Below are 16,116 nucleotides of genomic sequence, written 5' to 3' on the forward strand. Positions count from 1 at the left end.
AATAACAATTTCAAACTTAGTCGTTAAATTTCTCAAATTCTTGGAAGCAAATCCCAATTCTCACAATAATTTCAAAGTTTGCATAAAACGGACTTGAAATACAGAAAGTTTAGAAACACGTGTTTCTATATTACAAAACACCATTTCTTGAGGCCTTTATTGCGTATACAACTTTACTGCAGTATACAAAACATCAGTCAATATCATCTGCAGCACTGTATTGTGCATAAGCATACTGCGAAATATGAAATTAACTGCATCAAATGTACCGCAGCACACAAACGGATGTAGTCAATATGATCAGCTGCCACACTTTGTGCTGTGTAATACAAAACATCAGTTAATATCAACTGCAGCATTGTATATTACATATAACATACTGCAGAATATGAGCACAGCATCAAAATAAACTGCATCAAATGCACTGCAGTACACAAAATGCGTGCAGTCAATATACATAATCAGCTGCACCATTCTGCACGGCAACCTACCGCAGAATACAAAACATATGTCAATACCGGCTGCAGCTTGTGTACTTGCAGAATATGAAGTTCAAAGTATCAAATAAACAGCATCAAATGCACTGCAGTACACAAAATATGTACAGTCAATACAATCGGCTGCACCATTCTGTGCTGCAACTTACTGCAGTATACAAAACACCAGTTAATATCAGCTGCAGCATTGTATTGTGCATATAGCGAACTGCAGAATAAGAAATCAACTGCATCAAATGTACTTCAGTACAAAATGGATGCAGTCAATATCATCAGCTGCACTCATTCTATGCTGTTGCCTACTGCAGAATACAAAACATCAGCTCGTAATACATGTAGTTGCAGCATTGCATTGTGTATATAGAAATACTGCACAATATTGTACTCAGGTAATACAATATAAAACGTCATAGTCCTTGATATTAACTGCAGTAAATTGTACAAAACTATATGAACAACTTAAAACTGAATTACAATAAATTGTCAGGTTTGACCACAATTTCTTAATTTGAAGTCTACCATTACATTTAAGCTGCACTAGCTGTAACTAGAATATTATTTCTTCGATCAGACAACAACCAAAAATATATTAACTGAAAATTGTTAAAATACCAATAATTAGACATTGTACTTGTCAACTTTAGGTCTATTTCATCCACAAGTAGTTCAGTAATAGGTTGGAATCATGATAGCGTCTTCGAAATCAATTTGATTGATTTCAATGCACTATATTATGTGTACAGCTACACACATAAGTTTAACTTTACCAAAAGGTGATTCCATACTGTTCAGGGTGTATGACATTATGAGTAAGTCATTATATCTTACAAAACAGTTTTAAAAAATGATCCAGTTGTAGCTAATGCAGCTGTAATATTTTGTGTTTTATTGTCAAGTACGCAATAGCATACATGTTACACATGCATCTAATAAATTTGTTGTTAAAATTGATACCAAGGAAGTGGGAATTTGTTAGTTGTTTGCTTCAATACACTTTTAAAATAATACAGATGATAATGAAACAAAACTGCAATCACACTTATACGCATAAAGGCAAGCAAAGCAATACAAGAGAACATACAAAAGAAGTAATTTATATTAAAATAATTGCGACATATAGGGTACACAGACATTAATTAGGTATCTTTGATCTTTACTGAATTCTAAGTACAAGTGGAAATTAAATATAGTCATAAAAACACAGAAGTACATTATGTAGGTTTATGTAAAGTCCAACTGACTGGAAAGTAAGTATACTTCTTGACAACCAGATTTTTTTTTTACAAAATACCCCCTTAACACTGTATTAAAGCACTTTCTGTATTTGTCACACTCATTTATTGTAGCATTCATATCAAGTGTTAAAGTATAGTCTTTCAATTGCTTTAATTATAAGCCTAGTATATGACGTTTCTATTTTAGTCAATTTGTAAATAGTGTTTTCTTTCTGCTAATGAACAGCAGATTGATTACAGTGAATGACAGCTGCCATAGCCATGGTTTTATGGCATCTATGTTTACATTCTAGTCAATGACTATTTACTTACTTTGTACTGCTAACATTGTTTACACTCTAGTCATTGACTATTTACTTGCTTTGCATTGCTAACATTGTTTACAGATTGGTTTAATTGAGAAACACAACATACTCAGCTGATTAAAGAAATTGAAGCAGTGTAATTTTACACTTGAAATGGATGCTATAAATGATTGTGGAAAATCATGCAAATGTTTTACTTGACTGTTAGCAGTTGTATTTAATATGACGTAATTCTGAAATGTGCCAATTCAGTAGTTGTATATTTCCTGATGTATCATTAATGTGTAACTAATCAACCATGCTATAATTCACTACTTTAATCAACATTTCATGTTTGCGATATACAGTGGTAATATTTTTTAAGTCCTTTGATTATTACTGGTATTTGTGAAATATGATAATGGCTTAAGTTAAGGACATCAATTTGAGAAAGGAAGGTCCACAGCATAGGAATCCAGGTTGCAATGTGTCTGGTCACTAACTCATAACATCTTAGTGTACTTTTTTTTTTAAAATCAATCCATCTTGTCAGCTTTGTCCAAGGCTCTAAGTCTTTCAAGAAGTGGAGGGTGTGAGTAGTGCCATGCTGAATAAAGCCAGTCTGTCACTGGAAAACCCAAGTTGTCTTTGTTCAGTTTGATCAGTGCTGACCGTAATGCATCACCCTTTCTCATCAGTTTGGCAAAGTTGTCTGCTTGGAATTCAAAGCTTCTGCTCAGCATGGTCATCAAGAACGACAGCAACTAAGTAGCAGAAATAAAAACAAAAACAAAATTAGTTTATGTGATTAAATTATAGAGGGCAGGCTTCACTTCATGACAAAATTCATTATTGCCACATCAAAGTTAAAGAAAACAGCTGTCTGATAGAGCTCTAGGAAAAGTTAGTCCTGGATAAAAAGAATGATCCCATTGAATCACTATGTCTCAAATGATAGGATAAATCTAATGCAAAAACCTAGGATTAAATCATGGGCCTTTAAAGCCAAAGTCTGAACATGACTAAGTCATACATACTAGGTGTGATACTTACAATTAATATACCCTGTATCGCTTTCAATTTAATTCAATGGAGAGGATGTGCATAGAACCTGTGCAATGATTTCCTGTATCGTGCCCTGACACACTTTGCTCAAATATGGCAAGTACTAAATAGTGGTTAGCCTTTTCATCAGTGATATTACTTTAGATTTTTTCTCAACATCTTTTGTACATAAAATGATGTTTCATAATCAATTTATGTGGCTAAGGAATTTAAATGAAGTTACATGATGCATGATAAAATTGTTACGGCATAGATACATGTATGGGTTTTGTGGACCTTGTTAGTATTGCTTACGGGCTCTTCCCAATACAGCCTTATTCCACAAAATTAATACATGGGGCCATAAAAATTAGTGTCACCAGGAACAGACTAAAATTGTCGGACAACCTACCTCATTGTATGGTGAGAATATAAACTGGAATATTATCATAAGACCAATGAGGGTTGGCTGAGAATCGGCGAATCCAAAGGCTTCAAATAACTCTGTACGAACAATCAGTAAGGCAAAGAGGAAGAAACACAGGAAAGTGTTGATCTGAAAGATACAGAACAAAATAGATAATATGTTTGGAGGAACATCATCTCTGGATACAGAGAAAGTAAGTGCTATGGGTATGGATGACGGAATGATTTCTAAAACGGTTAGTTCATGTACGTGTATCCATATGATTATCAGATGTTAGTAATAAAACTATAGAAATAAAGTTTTTTTTTAGTTTGAATATTTGATATGAAATACCTTTCTCATAAAGATTACTGTAGTACAGACCCCATCAAAAGATGTGTCAAGAGCAGAGTTTAATTGAGCAGCGGATAAATTGCATCTTTATCATGCTTGCAAAAGTCAAGGTGAACGCATTCAAACAAAAAGTTATGACTCGGTTTCCAATGTCTTAATTCATGAACTAACACATATAACACTTCATACCTGTCCTATCACCAAATTCTTTAAGTTATGACTTAGTTTCCAATGTCCCAGTTCATGGGCTAACACAGCCAACACTTCATCATTATTACATCCCAGTGGTTTCCTGTCTTTCTCAGTCTTCTCTTTCTCCTCATCTTTCTTCTCTACTTCAGGCTGATCGCCACTCTCATCAGCATCCTGTTTAAGAGAAATGTGCAGTTCAATGTATCGTTTGATGTGTTTCATGTTTATGAGTAGTTAACTACTAAACTAATACAAGAGTATGCATTTCTGTATAAGTGCAGAAAAATGTATAAATATGTGTGTGTGTATGTGTGTATCTACATATGACTATATGAGTGTATTTGTGTACAAGTGTATTTATTTATTTATGTATGTGTGTCATGTGTATGTATGTACAGTGTGTCCTCTAATGGTAGCCAAATTTTGTTGTGAGTCAAACTGAGAGAAATTGGCATGTCTTGTGGATCACCACATAGTAAGAGATAGGGGAACAAGAAATTGTGTGCATCAGTGGCACATCAAATTGGTATGTATGTATGTATGTATGTATGTATGTATGTATGTATGTATGTATGTATGTATGTATGTATGTATGCATGTATGTATGTATACATGGTTGAAATTTATGTATAGTTAGTGATTCATGTGGACCACCAGTTTTCTATTTTAGAGGTCCATACTTGTTAATCATTCATTATCACTGTATGATATGTGTGCATTTGTGTGTGTGCTTGGATGTTAGCTTTATACGTGCAGGTAATTGTCAATGTGTGCATATGCATGCGAATGCTCATCCATATATGTGAGACACCTACCCCAGTTGCATTCTCCTCAGCTTCTGCTGTGTCACGCTCCTGTTCTCTTTGACTCTGTGGTTTATAGTCTTCCAGAAGTGTATCAAACAGTACAATACGTTTATTTTTAAAGAATCCATAGAAGTAGGCATTGCTGTGTGACGATCTTCTTGATCCTGTACAAAAAGACACAGCCATAACACAATCACTTACTGGTTTGAGTTTGACAGTAGCCTATACTGATAGCAGGACTGAAGATTGACCTTTTAGGGGGCCAAACAAGCAAACATAACAGTGTCACAAGGCTTGTCAATGGGGAAACATTGAAAAGTCACACACAGGAAAAAATAACTTCTGGTTTTGCTACCAGAATTGAACCATGAAAAGCTGTTATCGTGATATTTGTACATTGTTACATGAAACTCTCACCTTCTACAACGAAGAGTTTGAAGAGTGGGAAGTCAATACTGGCAGCTAGTTCCTCTATCTTTGTTCTCAGTTCACCATCGGGTAGTGGAGTAAACTTATCAAATAATGGAGCTATATAGTCGGCATACACTGTGATCAATAACTGTTGAAATGGAAAATAATAGTGACCTTTAATTTAGCTAGCGCCCTCTAGTGATAAGAATGTGTAGAAGGGTGAGAGGTCAAATCATTAGAATAACAGTTCATCATCAGGTAGTAGTGTAAACTTATCGAATAATATATAGTCTGCATACATTGATTAACAACTGCTGAAATGGAAAATAAAAGAGACCTTTCATATGGTTAGTGCCCTCTAGAGACAAACTATTAGTAAGAGTGAAAGGTCTAATACCATCAGCTCACCTCCCACAACAGTCTGGATGGTTTCACGACACCTTCACATTTATACTGACATTAGCTTTCCTCATTATATTTGAATTATGTGTACAAACTTACCAATGAGGTACGGATGGTGAACAACATGGTGACTGGGTATATACTTACCATGAGGTACCAGGAAACATGGCGACATGAGTCTGACATACATTGTAATTGTTACAATGACGTAAGAAAACATAGTAACTGAGTACGTACTTACCAATGAGGTAAGGAAGGTGAATAACCAGGCATAGATGAAGAAATAATCACCACCCACTTTGATGATGTAGATCAGAATAGCAGTGATGGGTAGCGATATCACCAAGGTGATAACAAACTTCTTTAACTGATCTTTCAAGTAGAAACCTAGTGACTGAAAACAACAAATGAAAGCAGAGTGATTAGAAGAACAGTTTCTTGTGACAAATATTATAAACTTCCTCACTGAAAATATCACGATATTCTGTTTTATGTCACAAGAAGACCGCGAGTCTTGGGTCATTTCAATACAATCTACAAGATTTTGAAGTTGTGTCTCTAACTTGGGACTGCCCTACAGAAATAGATACTTTACAGCCTTTATAGGATGAGCATGCACTTTGGATTAGATGAGATATCAAGTTCAGTTACACTAGCAACAATGTTTAATCTTACAGTCAGGGGTCAAGCATTGCTATCTTTCTTGTATTTATCTTAACATGAAACCTTATCCAACCTCACTGAATTTGAAATCTTATCAAAACATCATGCTCTTTCTGTAATGGCAGTAATTGAATGAACTTTTAAACCAAATACACTTGTGTGACGATATCAAGATTTGTGATTTATAAAGGTCGACACCTGATACCAGAAAAACAGCACAGGAATTTCCATGGCAACAACAAGAGTTCAAACTAACTTGCAAAGCCCTTACCAAGCAACAAATCACCACTTTGTATCAGGCCTCACGTCTATACCCTTGCAGCTGACATCACTCTCAAAGATGGGTACTTAATTTGCATATAATATTAGGAATTTAATTCAAATGAACAGCGCCCTCACACACTGAGCGAGTAAAAAACTCCTCAAAGGTACATTTATTGCAGACACAAATATTGACTTTTGAACTTGAAGGTCAGAATAAGTCATCGCATCAGTGCAGAAAGGACATATCTGCTATGCAATTGTATAGGCAGATACGACCTTACCGCACAGACGTGATGAAGTGTTTGTAATGATTTTATCAAAGAACTATTTCACTGTTTTATTCCTTATTACCTGTTTGTTAAATCCATGTTTCTGTTCAATGACAAATGTGCTATATATACTCCATGGAATGCCAGTGATAGAACTGTATATCATACACAGGAATACAAACTGTAGAGATTGCATTATCTGAAAATAAATATGGAAAAAAATGGATGAGCATCAATTGCTGAGATTCAATACCAACATCATCCTAAGGCCTCAAAAAAAATTGTATGGTTCCGATTACGCTCCATTTTAGAATAGGTGGGGAAGGTAGATTTTTTATTTTATTTTCTTATACATTTTTTGTGTGTGAGTGTTTAGTTCAGGTTTACCATTGTTTTCCAAATGGTCTCTGTGATGTTTAGTTCTTCCTATCTGATGTACAGCCATTACAGATTGGAAGAATAGTTTTATATTGTCTTTTTAACTTGATGTCAGTTTCCGCATTCACTATTTCACGTGAAACTTCACAATTTTTGTGATTTTATTATTTTTTTCTCAAATACCTAAAAAAAAGTTTAGGGTTGGCAGTGAAAAGCTAGGTGGGGTCAGGTAACCAGAACCAAACAATTATGTTTTTTTAGGCCTAGTCAGTAAAACCTTGGAGGGGGACCAATGAATCTGCCTAACAATTGATAATACTGGTTGAAAGAAAGAATTTGTAAACACAAATACATGTACCTGAAAAAGAAGCCAGCAAGCCACTGACTAGTTAAGTAGCTGGTTGTTTTTGCTGGCCACCAACCAACCAGTGTGCCTTCTAATGATAGCCAGTCACCACATAGTAAGAGATAGGGGAAAAGCAAATCTTGGTGCATCACTAGAAATTGTGTGCATCAGTGGCACGTCAAATTGGCTTAGAGGGCACGCTGCTACCAACCCTTACCTACATCCTTGATTATTAAAAATACACAAAACATGTATTTACCTCATATTCTTGTCCATAGCCCAGTAAACCATTGGTTCTACCAGCTGCAGCCCATACATATGGAATTCCACCACACAGTAGAATGACTGTCATTTCACACTGGGAGTACATGCCTGACCAAAATGCAAAATTACTCTTATCTAGTTGATAAAGTCTGGCTTTAGTAAATGTCTCTTCATCTAGGATTGAGACGACGGCATCTGGTACTTTTGTCACTGACCTGTAAATGAGGCGCTGTATGTCCAAAACGGTGAAAACATCTTGCGTAAAGTATAAATATTACCAACAGTATTTTCCTCCCATTTCTTAACAGATATGATAGCATAGGGTACGTACACATGTGAATCATAAATTATGTACATATACAATATGTCACATGATATATGAACAAGGGACCCGGAAATCGGTTCCCAACTGACACTGGGGCACGGCCACTTGACGCAGAACAGCTAAGAGAAATAAATTTGACAAAAAAAAGAGAGAGAAAATGCACCTACTCTTTATTTTTTGTTAATTTTATTTCTCATATAATATATCGTGCGTTGTCCGCGTCAAGTGTCTGTACCCGGGAATGTCTAGGGTAAAAGACCGGACATGACATCCAGTCGCGTACCGTAAACAATGGCTCTTCAGACTAACTAGCTAAAGGGATTTTATCTACAAACATTTCATTGTGCCAATTACAACACTCAATATCTGTCAGACCATGTAGCTGTCATAACAGACTGCAGTGCTACTGTCGGGTAAGCTCGTGCCCATCCGCCCCTGCTTGACTTTTCGTATCAATCTCTATTGTGTTGTTGAGCCACATGCTTCGTCAACAAAAATACCGTATGTCAATATGTGAGACTATACCTGTCTGTACGCTAAGTACGTTTCCCATGAGTACACGATCCAGAAGAAACATAGCACCGCCCAAAGGATGTCTATCGTCTCCAACATTCTCCCGTTTTGAGGCTAAGGCTATGAAAATAGGGAATTACTGTGCGAAATTTGCGTAAAACTTCAGCAGCGTACACCGTTAGTTTGTTTTCTGCTTCCCTTTCCAGCGATTAATAAAGTGCGCTATTGTGGTAAATGATGTAAATTCTCTTGTTTTTATGCTTGTTGTACCATAGACAGTGCAGTGGAGGGTTGTACATGGTTGTACATACACCAGGGATACACGTTTCGATAGCTCTTTCTGTAGAACCAGTGGGCACCGTGAACAAACGGATGGAAAACAAAGAAGAAATGAATGTATGGACGGAAGAAAACCACAAATTTAGAAAATAAAGATGAAATATATGTTGGATGACTAAATATATATATAAATATACATTAATGTTGGGGTCGGGAGGAATAATGACCATGCATCTTGAAGCCCGGGCCTGTATGCAGGATCCGATGCGGACATACATACCCATTTAGACTCACTCGTACTCAGTCAATTAAATCTTCCAAGCAACAAATCGGGTACATGCACCATGGAAATATACGCTCCGAGAACTCGGATACCATCGTCGTAAACCACAGCTTCTTTTACGACACCGTCCAAGACGCACCACCAAAAAGGCAGTGTCGTGGAAGAAATAACAGCTCTGGTTTCCGAGAATATCCGATACGTGTCCGGTTCACCTAGAGGCGTATAGGAAGTTCTCGGAACGCATATTTTCTAGCAGTATATATGTGTTTGGCACCAAATCTTCAGTAATTTGGCGCCCTTCGACATGAATTGAAAAAAGTCTGGCAATGCTTTGACGGTCGTGATCTAAAGGAACGTCTGCCTATGAACAGAACAGTGTTTTAGAGATTTTGCTGATGTCTTTTAGTATAAATAATATACTAGAAATGTTATGACGGTTTGGTAGGAAACTAACCGAGAAGACATAACGTACATTGTCTGTGCCTTACAGCGGATTCACTATGCGCGTGCAGTTTAGATTGGATGTCGTGCTGAGTTCAGTGGCCACAAACAGTCCATTATAATATAATTATTGTTTCCAATGTGTCTGCTCTGTATTTGGTTAATTATGTAAATAGTAGTAGCATATAGACACTGCTATTTTTACAATAACCACATGTTAGACTGCACATGGTTTTACAAACAAACAAACAAACAAACAAACAAACAAACAAACAAACAAACAAACAAACAAAGAAACAGCTATCAACCAACTTAGTGACCACGCAGACTGCACAATCAAACACTATCACACACAGAAATCAATCGTTGCTATCTCTGTGTGTTTACCTATATAAAACCTTAGCATTGTGTGGCCAGTTTCGATGAACTTAATATCTCGTCGTCTTACTAATCAAAACTACATGCTTATAATACATGCCATACCTTGTAAGTCACCACTAAATAAAAGTCATCGCCTACATCCATTACCATAATTATCAAAGACAAGGAATCCCATAATATGCATTTAATGTAATTTATTTCACACATTTGTAAGACATATAATAAATAAACCCAACATATATTCATAAACCAATTCGATAGAAGAAATTCACATCTAGGTCAAATGCACAAATGTTGAATAATGTAGTAATATCATGTGTAACCGAGTACTGTATAAATGTAGACTGTAAAATACCCGCCGGTGGTGGCGCTCAACCTCTGATACAGTGACATACGTGGAGAGTCTTGTATTTGTTTTGTTACCAACACTGATTGTCGTACGGTATCTTATAATGCAGAGAAAGTATTGAACTGTTGTTGTTGTTGTTGTTGTTGTTGTTGTTGTTGTTGTTGTTGTTGTTGTAATAAAATAAACCCAAAGGTTTAGCATCCGATCTTCTGAGTTGATATACAGTATACGAATATACAAATTTACGAATCTGTGTTCAATACATCTATGTGTTTGATCATCGCCGAAGGTTTTTCATGCCAACCATGGACACAGAATTATCTTTTAACAAACTAGCAAGTCAAATCATGCATATTACACACCAAAATTACGTGTACAAAAACTCGTCAAATATTGTCACAGTAAATCTAGAAAATCGAAAATTACCCTGGCCGAGATCATAAATACGAATAGTAAACTTCCATCATGAAATGTTTAATACTTTGGAATGTAAAAATCATTTTACAATATAATTATATTATACATTACTGATCAGAGGAATGTTACAAATAAACCACTTAACTACATATACACTATGTAATCTCAATCAATCAGTCAATCAATCAATCAATCAATCAATCAATCAATCAATCAATCAATCAATCAATCAATCAATCAATCAATCAATCGACCGAAACTAATGTAGAAGTTCAAAGGCGGTGAATGTCTGTTTTGTCTCGTTGTATGTCTGTCTGTCTGTCTGTCTGTCTGTCTGTCTGTCTGTCTGTCTATCTGTCTGTCCGTCCGTTTGTCAGTCAGGCAGTCAGCCAGTCTCTCTCCATCCCTCCCTCCCTCCTCTCTCGCTCTTTTTATTCTTTCTTTCTTTCTCTCTCTCACTCTCACTCTCATACACACAATCAAAAACACTGATAGTATAATTTTACGCAGATGTATCATATCATTTTGCAAAATGTCACATCAAATTAAATTTGTAATATCATGAGATTCCGAAAAAATTAAGGTACACCAAGATATAATCCTGGACACGTAAACAAACACTTTTTTATTTACATTTCGTATGTGCAGGAACTTTAATTTTTATTTGAAAACGGGATAGTGTGTCCAAAATATAGAACATTGTTCAAAAATGTACACTCCGTCATTTTCAACACATTTGGCGGTATGTTAATTATATTAACTTCAGAACAAAAATGTTGTCTCCCGTAAATTTTTGGCACATTAAATTCTCGATCAATTTATAAATTCAACATTTTGATTTGAAATCAAATGAAATCTAAAATAATACCCAGACTTTCCCAATATTTCTTTCAATATTTTTTTTAACTTAGGTCTGAGAGTTTACCCTAGATTGTTGTAGGGGTAAGGTGATACACAAATATATTACAATATATACACTTCATAAACTGACTTTTTTTTGTTTTTTTAAACTCTCTTTTTATTGTTTTTTAATGTAAGGCCCAGAAAAAAAAAGTGTGGTTCCGATTACGCTCAATTTTAGAATAAGTGGGGTATGTAGAATTTTTATTTCATTTTTTATATTTATTTTTTTTTCTTGCGTGAGTGTCTAGTTCAGGTAGATATGTTTTCTGTTCTTTTCCATATGGTCTCTTTGTTATTGATTTCTTCTCATCTGATGTACAGCCATTACAGGTTGGAAGAACAGTTTTATATTATCTTTTTAAGTTGATGTCAGTTTTCACATCCAATATTTCTTGCAAGACTTCACAATTTTCGTGATTTTAGTATTTTTTCTTGAATATGTAAACAAAAGTTTAGGGTCGGTGGTGAAAAACTAGGTGGGGTCGGTTAACCGGAACCAAACAATTATTTTTTAGGCCTAAATGTACATACTGACGTTTTTTTTTTTCTTTATAATCACGGTTAAATAAGTTTATCATACTTTTTAACTGATTAAATTTACAAAGTTATCCTGTATATACACATTCTTGAAGTAAAGATAATTTTCCTTGAGGAAACATGTCAGTTCTTTCTATGTTTTTGTTAAAATATTTAAAAAAAATTCTTTTCTTGATTTCGTCACCTTGATGGGTTGTAACGAGCTTTTTGCATAATCAAGTTCATGCTACAAAACGTTTCCTCAATTCAAGAAGCCCACGAAGGCCGAATATCACCAGCTCTCATCATGACAAGAATGCCATTAATTCAATGAGAGAGTAATGACAACGAACCCGTCGCCACTGTAAAATAAAAAAAAGGTCGTGCAACTCCACGTCGTAAAACCACAGTCCTCTTTGCGGCGGCAATGGTATGCGCTCCCCAGTGTGTAATCTCAACACATCGATGCAAGCCTGGAGGTGCGTCAGCGCGGAAAAAAAACCCTCTAGCTTGCGAGGGTGTTTTCCATGAACTTCCTCATTATCAAGTCGTCTGTCCGCTGACTGCAAAAGATCGATATTCAATCTCTTTAGACCCATTCTGCGAAGTCACGTGTTGGTTGGCTGCTGTCTGGTGTATAATGTAGATTAGGACAACTTGAACTGATGTACTTATATTTGCGGCGATGCTTTTTCTTCAATTTTCGCTTCAGCTTCTTTATTTTCTCTTGTTTTATATCCTCGATGGTTTCCTTATCTGTAATGTTCACACAATTATTATGTTAATGTTCACTTGGGGTTAGATGCTATAACTGCTGTATTTAGAGAAAGAGGGACATACAGAGACAGAGACGGGGCAGGACAGGTGCAGAGAGACAGACAGGGAGGAACAACAAGATATAGAAGAGGAAGAAAGTGAGTGCATGAGAGTGCGAACGTGTATGAAAGGGGTGCATGTGTGTGTTCGTGAAATTACAATGTTGCAGTTTCTTGGTTTTTGCGAGGTTCTATCAAACAGAGTCGGTGAAAGATAACTTGAAGCGGGCTGCAGATGAAGACACTTACCTAGTTCTTGGTAGTGCTTATGCACTCTCAGTGTCAATCTTGCAACTGATTTCGTCAGTTTGTCGTAAATGTCTTCCTCCCCCTGTTGGCCAGGTTGTGGTTCTTCATCACAATTTTCTTCTGTATCGCAAAAGAGAAAAATGTGCTTTAAAAGTGTTCATTGTTATGGTTTCAGCAGTAGCAAGAACAATAACATAATGTAATAACCATGAAAACAATTACCTCTACCGTCACCGTTGTTGTTGTTGTCGTCGTCGTCGTCGTCGTCGTCGTCGTCGTCATCATCATCATCATCATCATCATCATCATCACCACCACCACCACCACCACCACCACCACCATCATTACCATAGTCTGTCTGTCTGTCTGTCTGTCTGTCTGTCTGTCTGTCTGTCTGTCTGTCTGTCTGTCTGTCTGTCTGTCTGTCTGTCTGTCTCTCTCTCTCTCTCTCTCTCTCTCTCTCTCTCTCTCTCTCTCTCTCTCTCTCTCTCTCACATGTACAGACCAATGTAAGTTTAAAAAACCTAAATACGTGTACTAACCTTTAGTTGACAATACCGCTAGGTCAACACCAAACTGCATATACGCTGTATCTTTAAAACGTTGTTTCATATACTCGACCATCTCAAATTGATTTTGTTGCTGCTCCAAGTAATCCTTCGCAGATTCATAAGCCTCTGTGATAATAGCTATGAATATATTGAGAATCACAGTTATCATAAAGAACGTGTAAACCATGAGAAACATTTCTCCAAATCTAGGCATTAACACAGTAATGGCATCAAAGTAACGACTGCTTCCAACGGAAATTGTTAACAAGTAGCTTAGCGAAGACTCCATGGTGCTAAATGCTTCGATGATTTTTCCCATTGCTATATTGCCCATGTGAGCGAAGGCTAGCGTCACTATGAGATAGACCCAGAAGAATCCCTTCATGTTGAGCCAGGCGAACTTCAAGGTTGTGGACAGCAGGAGTAGTCGTTTGTTGAATCTTAATAGCTGAATATATCGTAAGATGGACATGAAGACGACGAGTGACAATGCTGTGCTATATATCTTGTACAGCTCTGTTATGTGACGTATCTGGATGTGTTTTTCTGGAATATAATCAAAATAAAACTTGCATAGAATTTCATAGGAATTTCATTTGCAGAGATAATAGTTAATAATTTTTCAATATATTTCTCTAAAGTTAGGTTAGGAAGGTCGATTTGTTGGGTTTGGGATATTTAAAACATGCTTCAAGAACTGATTGGTAAAATTCTGACATCAAAATCCAAATCATAGACCCCACACGACCCTTTCGTGTAAGGTCTCTATGCCCAAATGGATTAGCGGCGAATGACGTCATAATTACGTGCATTTAGCCGCGATGACGTCAAAATTACGTGGCAATGCATAAATCCCGTTGTAAAAGTGACGCTGTCTGTACAGTGAAAAACATTTCAAAATGTTCAAAGTAATACGGACTGGTTCATTTATAGGGTTTGAAGAGTTCATCGAGAAACGAAAACTTTGATTGGATCATCCATGGAGTTGTAACATGTCTGAGAAATGAAGAATATGATTGGATCATTCATTGAGATGTAACACTTCACTCAGAAAAGAGGTCTATGATTGGGTTATTCGTGAGATTAGAGCAGTTCACTAAGAAACGAAGTCTGTGATTGGATCATCATGGACTTGCTACAGTTCACTGAGAAACAGCCTGTAATTAAATTATTCATTGAGTTGTAATAGCTCACCGAGAAATGCTATGTGATTTACTTTTTAAAAAAATAAACCAATTTACCTGCCGAGTATTGTAACAAGTCTTGGCTTGAGATCACTTCGCACGTGATGGCCATAATGAAGGTAATGATAGAACATACAACTATACCAAACTCTAACCAATTCCAGAAATCCTTCAAATACGTGACTTTCTGTCGAACGATGGCCTTGACGACAGACACCGCCTTTACGATGGTAACAATGAGGAGTACGCCCCAGCAGATGAAGAGAAGGAAATCGATTTGATCAAAAGTCATATTCTGAAGCAGTCTCAAAACCTGGATGTTTATCGTCGTGTCTATGCCACCTTGTAGAGGAAATTCAAAGATGATAACAACACTGCTGAACATACTGTACGCAGGATTATACAGTGTCATCTCAAACATCATTACTTGTGTAAACCTATCAATCCATTCAGTATTCAGTAACTTATCAGTAACACGTATGGCCGATTCTCTGCTTCTCCCTAAATTGGCTACAAGACCACGACTGTTGTAACTGTCATGTACACCGCGGATAGTGTATTCGTGTTCTACAAGATGCTCATTCCAATAGTCTGAAGTGTTGGGAGTTATAGACACGGGTACAGAACGCCGGCGAACACCACCATTTCTATCTGTTTCATACCCTATCTCTACTACAGGTACAGGCTTTGGTTGGTCACTGTAATAACTGCCGTCTGTATCAGTTTTACAGGCAATCTCTTTGGCGGAACCCCTTTCAACGGTTGTTAGGCATTCACCTGCAAACGGTAAAATATTTGTATATTAATAATATATGAAAGCTTGTGTTTGGAGTTTTAGATTTAAAACACAGAAACCATGGAAACGTAAACAGCTGCATAAAAAAACACCACCACCGCTGCCGCCACCGCCACCACCACCACCACACCAAATTGTGGCGACAACTATGAGTTTTTCCAATATCTCATCAATAGGAACGTACATGACACTAGAAAAATGACTGTGTAAAGTGTACATACTTTTACGATATCGCTGTTGACGTAATCTTGGACTGCCAATACGGTAATTCAAGCCATCGCCGAATATCGTTGACAGAT

At 36.5% G+C, this 16,116-nt stretch overlaps 2 protein-coding genes across 2 annotated transcripts; both read right to left on the minus strand.

Moving 5' to 3' along the window:
* Nucleotides 1–1,336: 1,336 nt before the first annotated feature.
* Nucleotides 1,337–8,808, minus strand: LOC144432564 (CAAX prenyl protease 1 homolog). Its single transcript, XM_078120806.1, has 9 exons — nucleotides 8,666–8,808; nucleotides 7,811–8,044; nucleotides 6,910–7,026; nucleotides 5,873–6,025; nucleotides 5,236–5,377; nucleotides 4,815–4,982; nucleotides 4,010–4,188; nucleotides 3,473–3,616; nucleotides 1,337–2,780 (listed from the first exon to the last, which is right to left on the minus strand). The coding sequence occupies exons 1-9, from the start codon at nucleotides 8,750–8,752 to the stop codon at nucleotides 2,553–2,555; spliced, it is 1,452 nt and encodes a 483-aa protein (XP_077976932.1). The 5' UTR covers nucleotides 8,753–8,808; the 3' UTR covers nucleotides 1,337–2,552.
* A 4,003-nt stretch (nucleotides 8,809–12,811) lies between these two features.
* Nucleotides 12,812–15,442, minus strand: LOC144433182 (polycystin-2-like protein 2). Its single transcript, XM_078121490.1, has 4 exons — nucleotides 15,079–15,442; nucleotides 13,829–14,383; nucleotides 13,287–13,406; nucleotides 12,812–12,978 (listed from the first exon to the last, which is right to left on the minus strand). The coding sequence occupies exons 1-4, from the start codon at nucleotides 15,440–15,442 to the stop codon at nucleotides 12,812–12,814; spliced, it is 1,206 nt and encodes a 401-aa protein (XP_077977616.1).
* Nucleotides 15,443–16,116: the final 674 nt, after the last annotated feature.

The sequence above is a fragment of the Glandiceps talaboti genome, chromosome 3, assembly GCF_964340395.1.
Source record: "Glandiceps talaboti chromosome 3, keGlaTala1.1, whole genome shotgun sequence".
Taxonomy (NCBI): domain Eukaryota; kingdom Metazoa; phylum Hemichordata; class Enteropneusta; family Spengelidae; genus Glandiceps; species Glandiceps talaboti.

What these genes read in the sequence shown, in the direction of transcription:
- LOC144433182 (XM_078121490.1), bottom strand. Translation starts at nt 15,442, where the DNA reads ATGTTTGAGATGACACTGTATAATCCTGCGTACAGTATGTTCAGCAGT. An exon ending in AGCGGTATTGTCAACTAAAG is followed by an intron (nt 13,407 to 13,828) that starts GTTAGTACACGT and finishes TTTGCGATACAG; the next exon opens with AAGAAAATTGTGATGAAGAA. An exon ending in TAAGCACTACCAAGAACTAG is followed by an intron (nt 12,979 to 13,286) that starts GTAAGTGTCTTC and finishes TGAACATTACAG; the next exon opens with ATAAGGAAACCATCGAGGAT.
- LOC144432564 (XM_078120806.1), bottom strand. Translation starts at nt 8,752, where the DNA reads ATGTTGGAGACGATAGACATCCTTTGGGCGGTGCTATGTTTCTTCTGG. An exon ending in GCTATGGACAAGAATATGAG is followed by an intron (nt 7,027 to 7,810) that starts GTAAATACATGT and finishes ATTTATTTTCAG; the next exon opens with ATAATGCAATCTCTACAGTT. An exon ending in AACATGGATTTAACAAACAG is followed by an intron (nt 6,026 to 6,909) that starts GTAATAAGGAAT and finishes TGTTGTTTTCAG; the next exon opens with TCACTAGGTTTCTACTTGAA.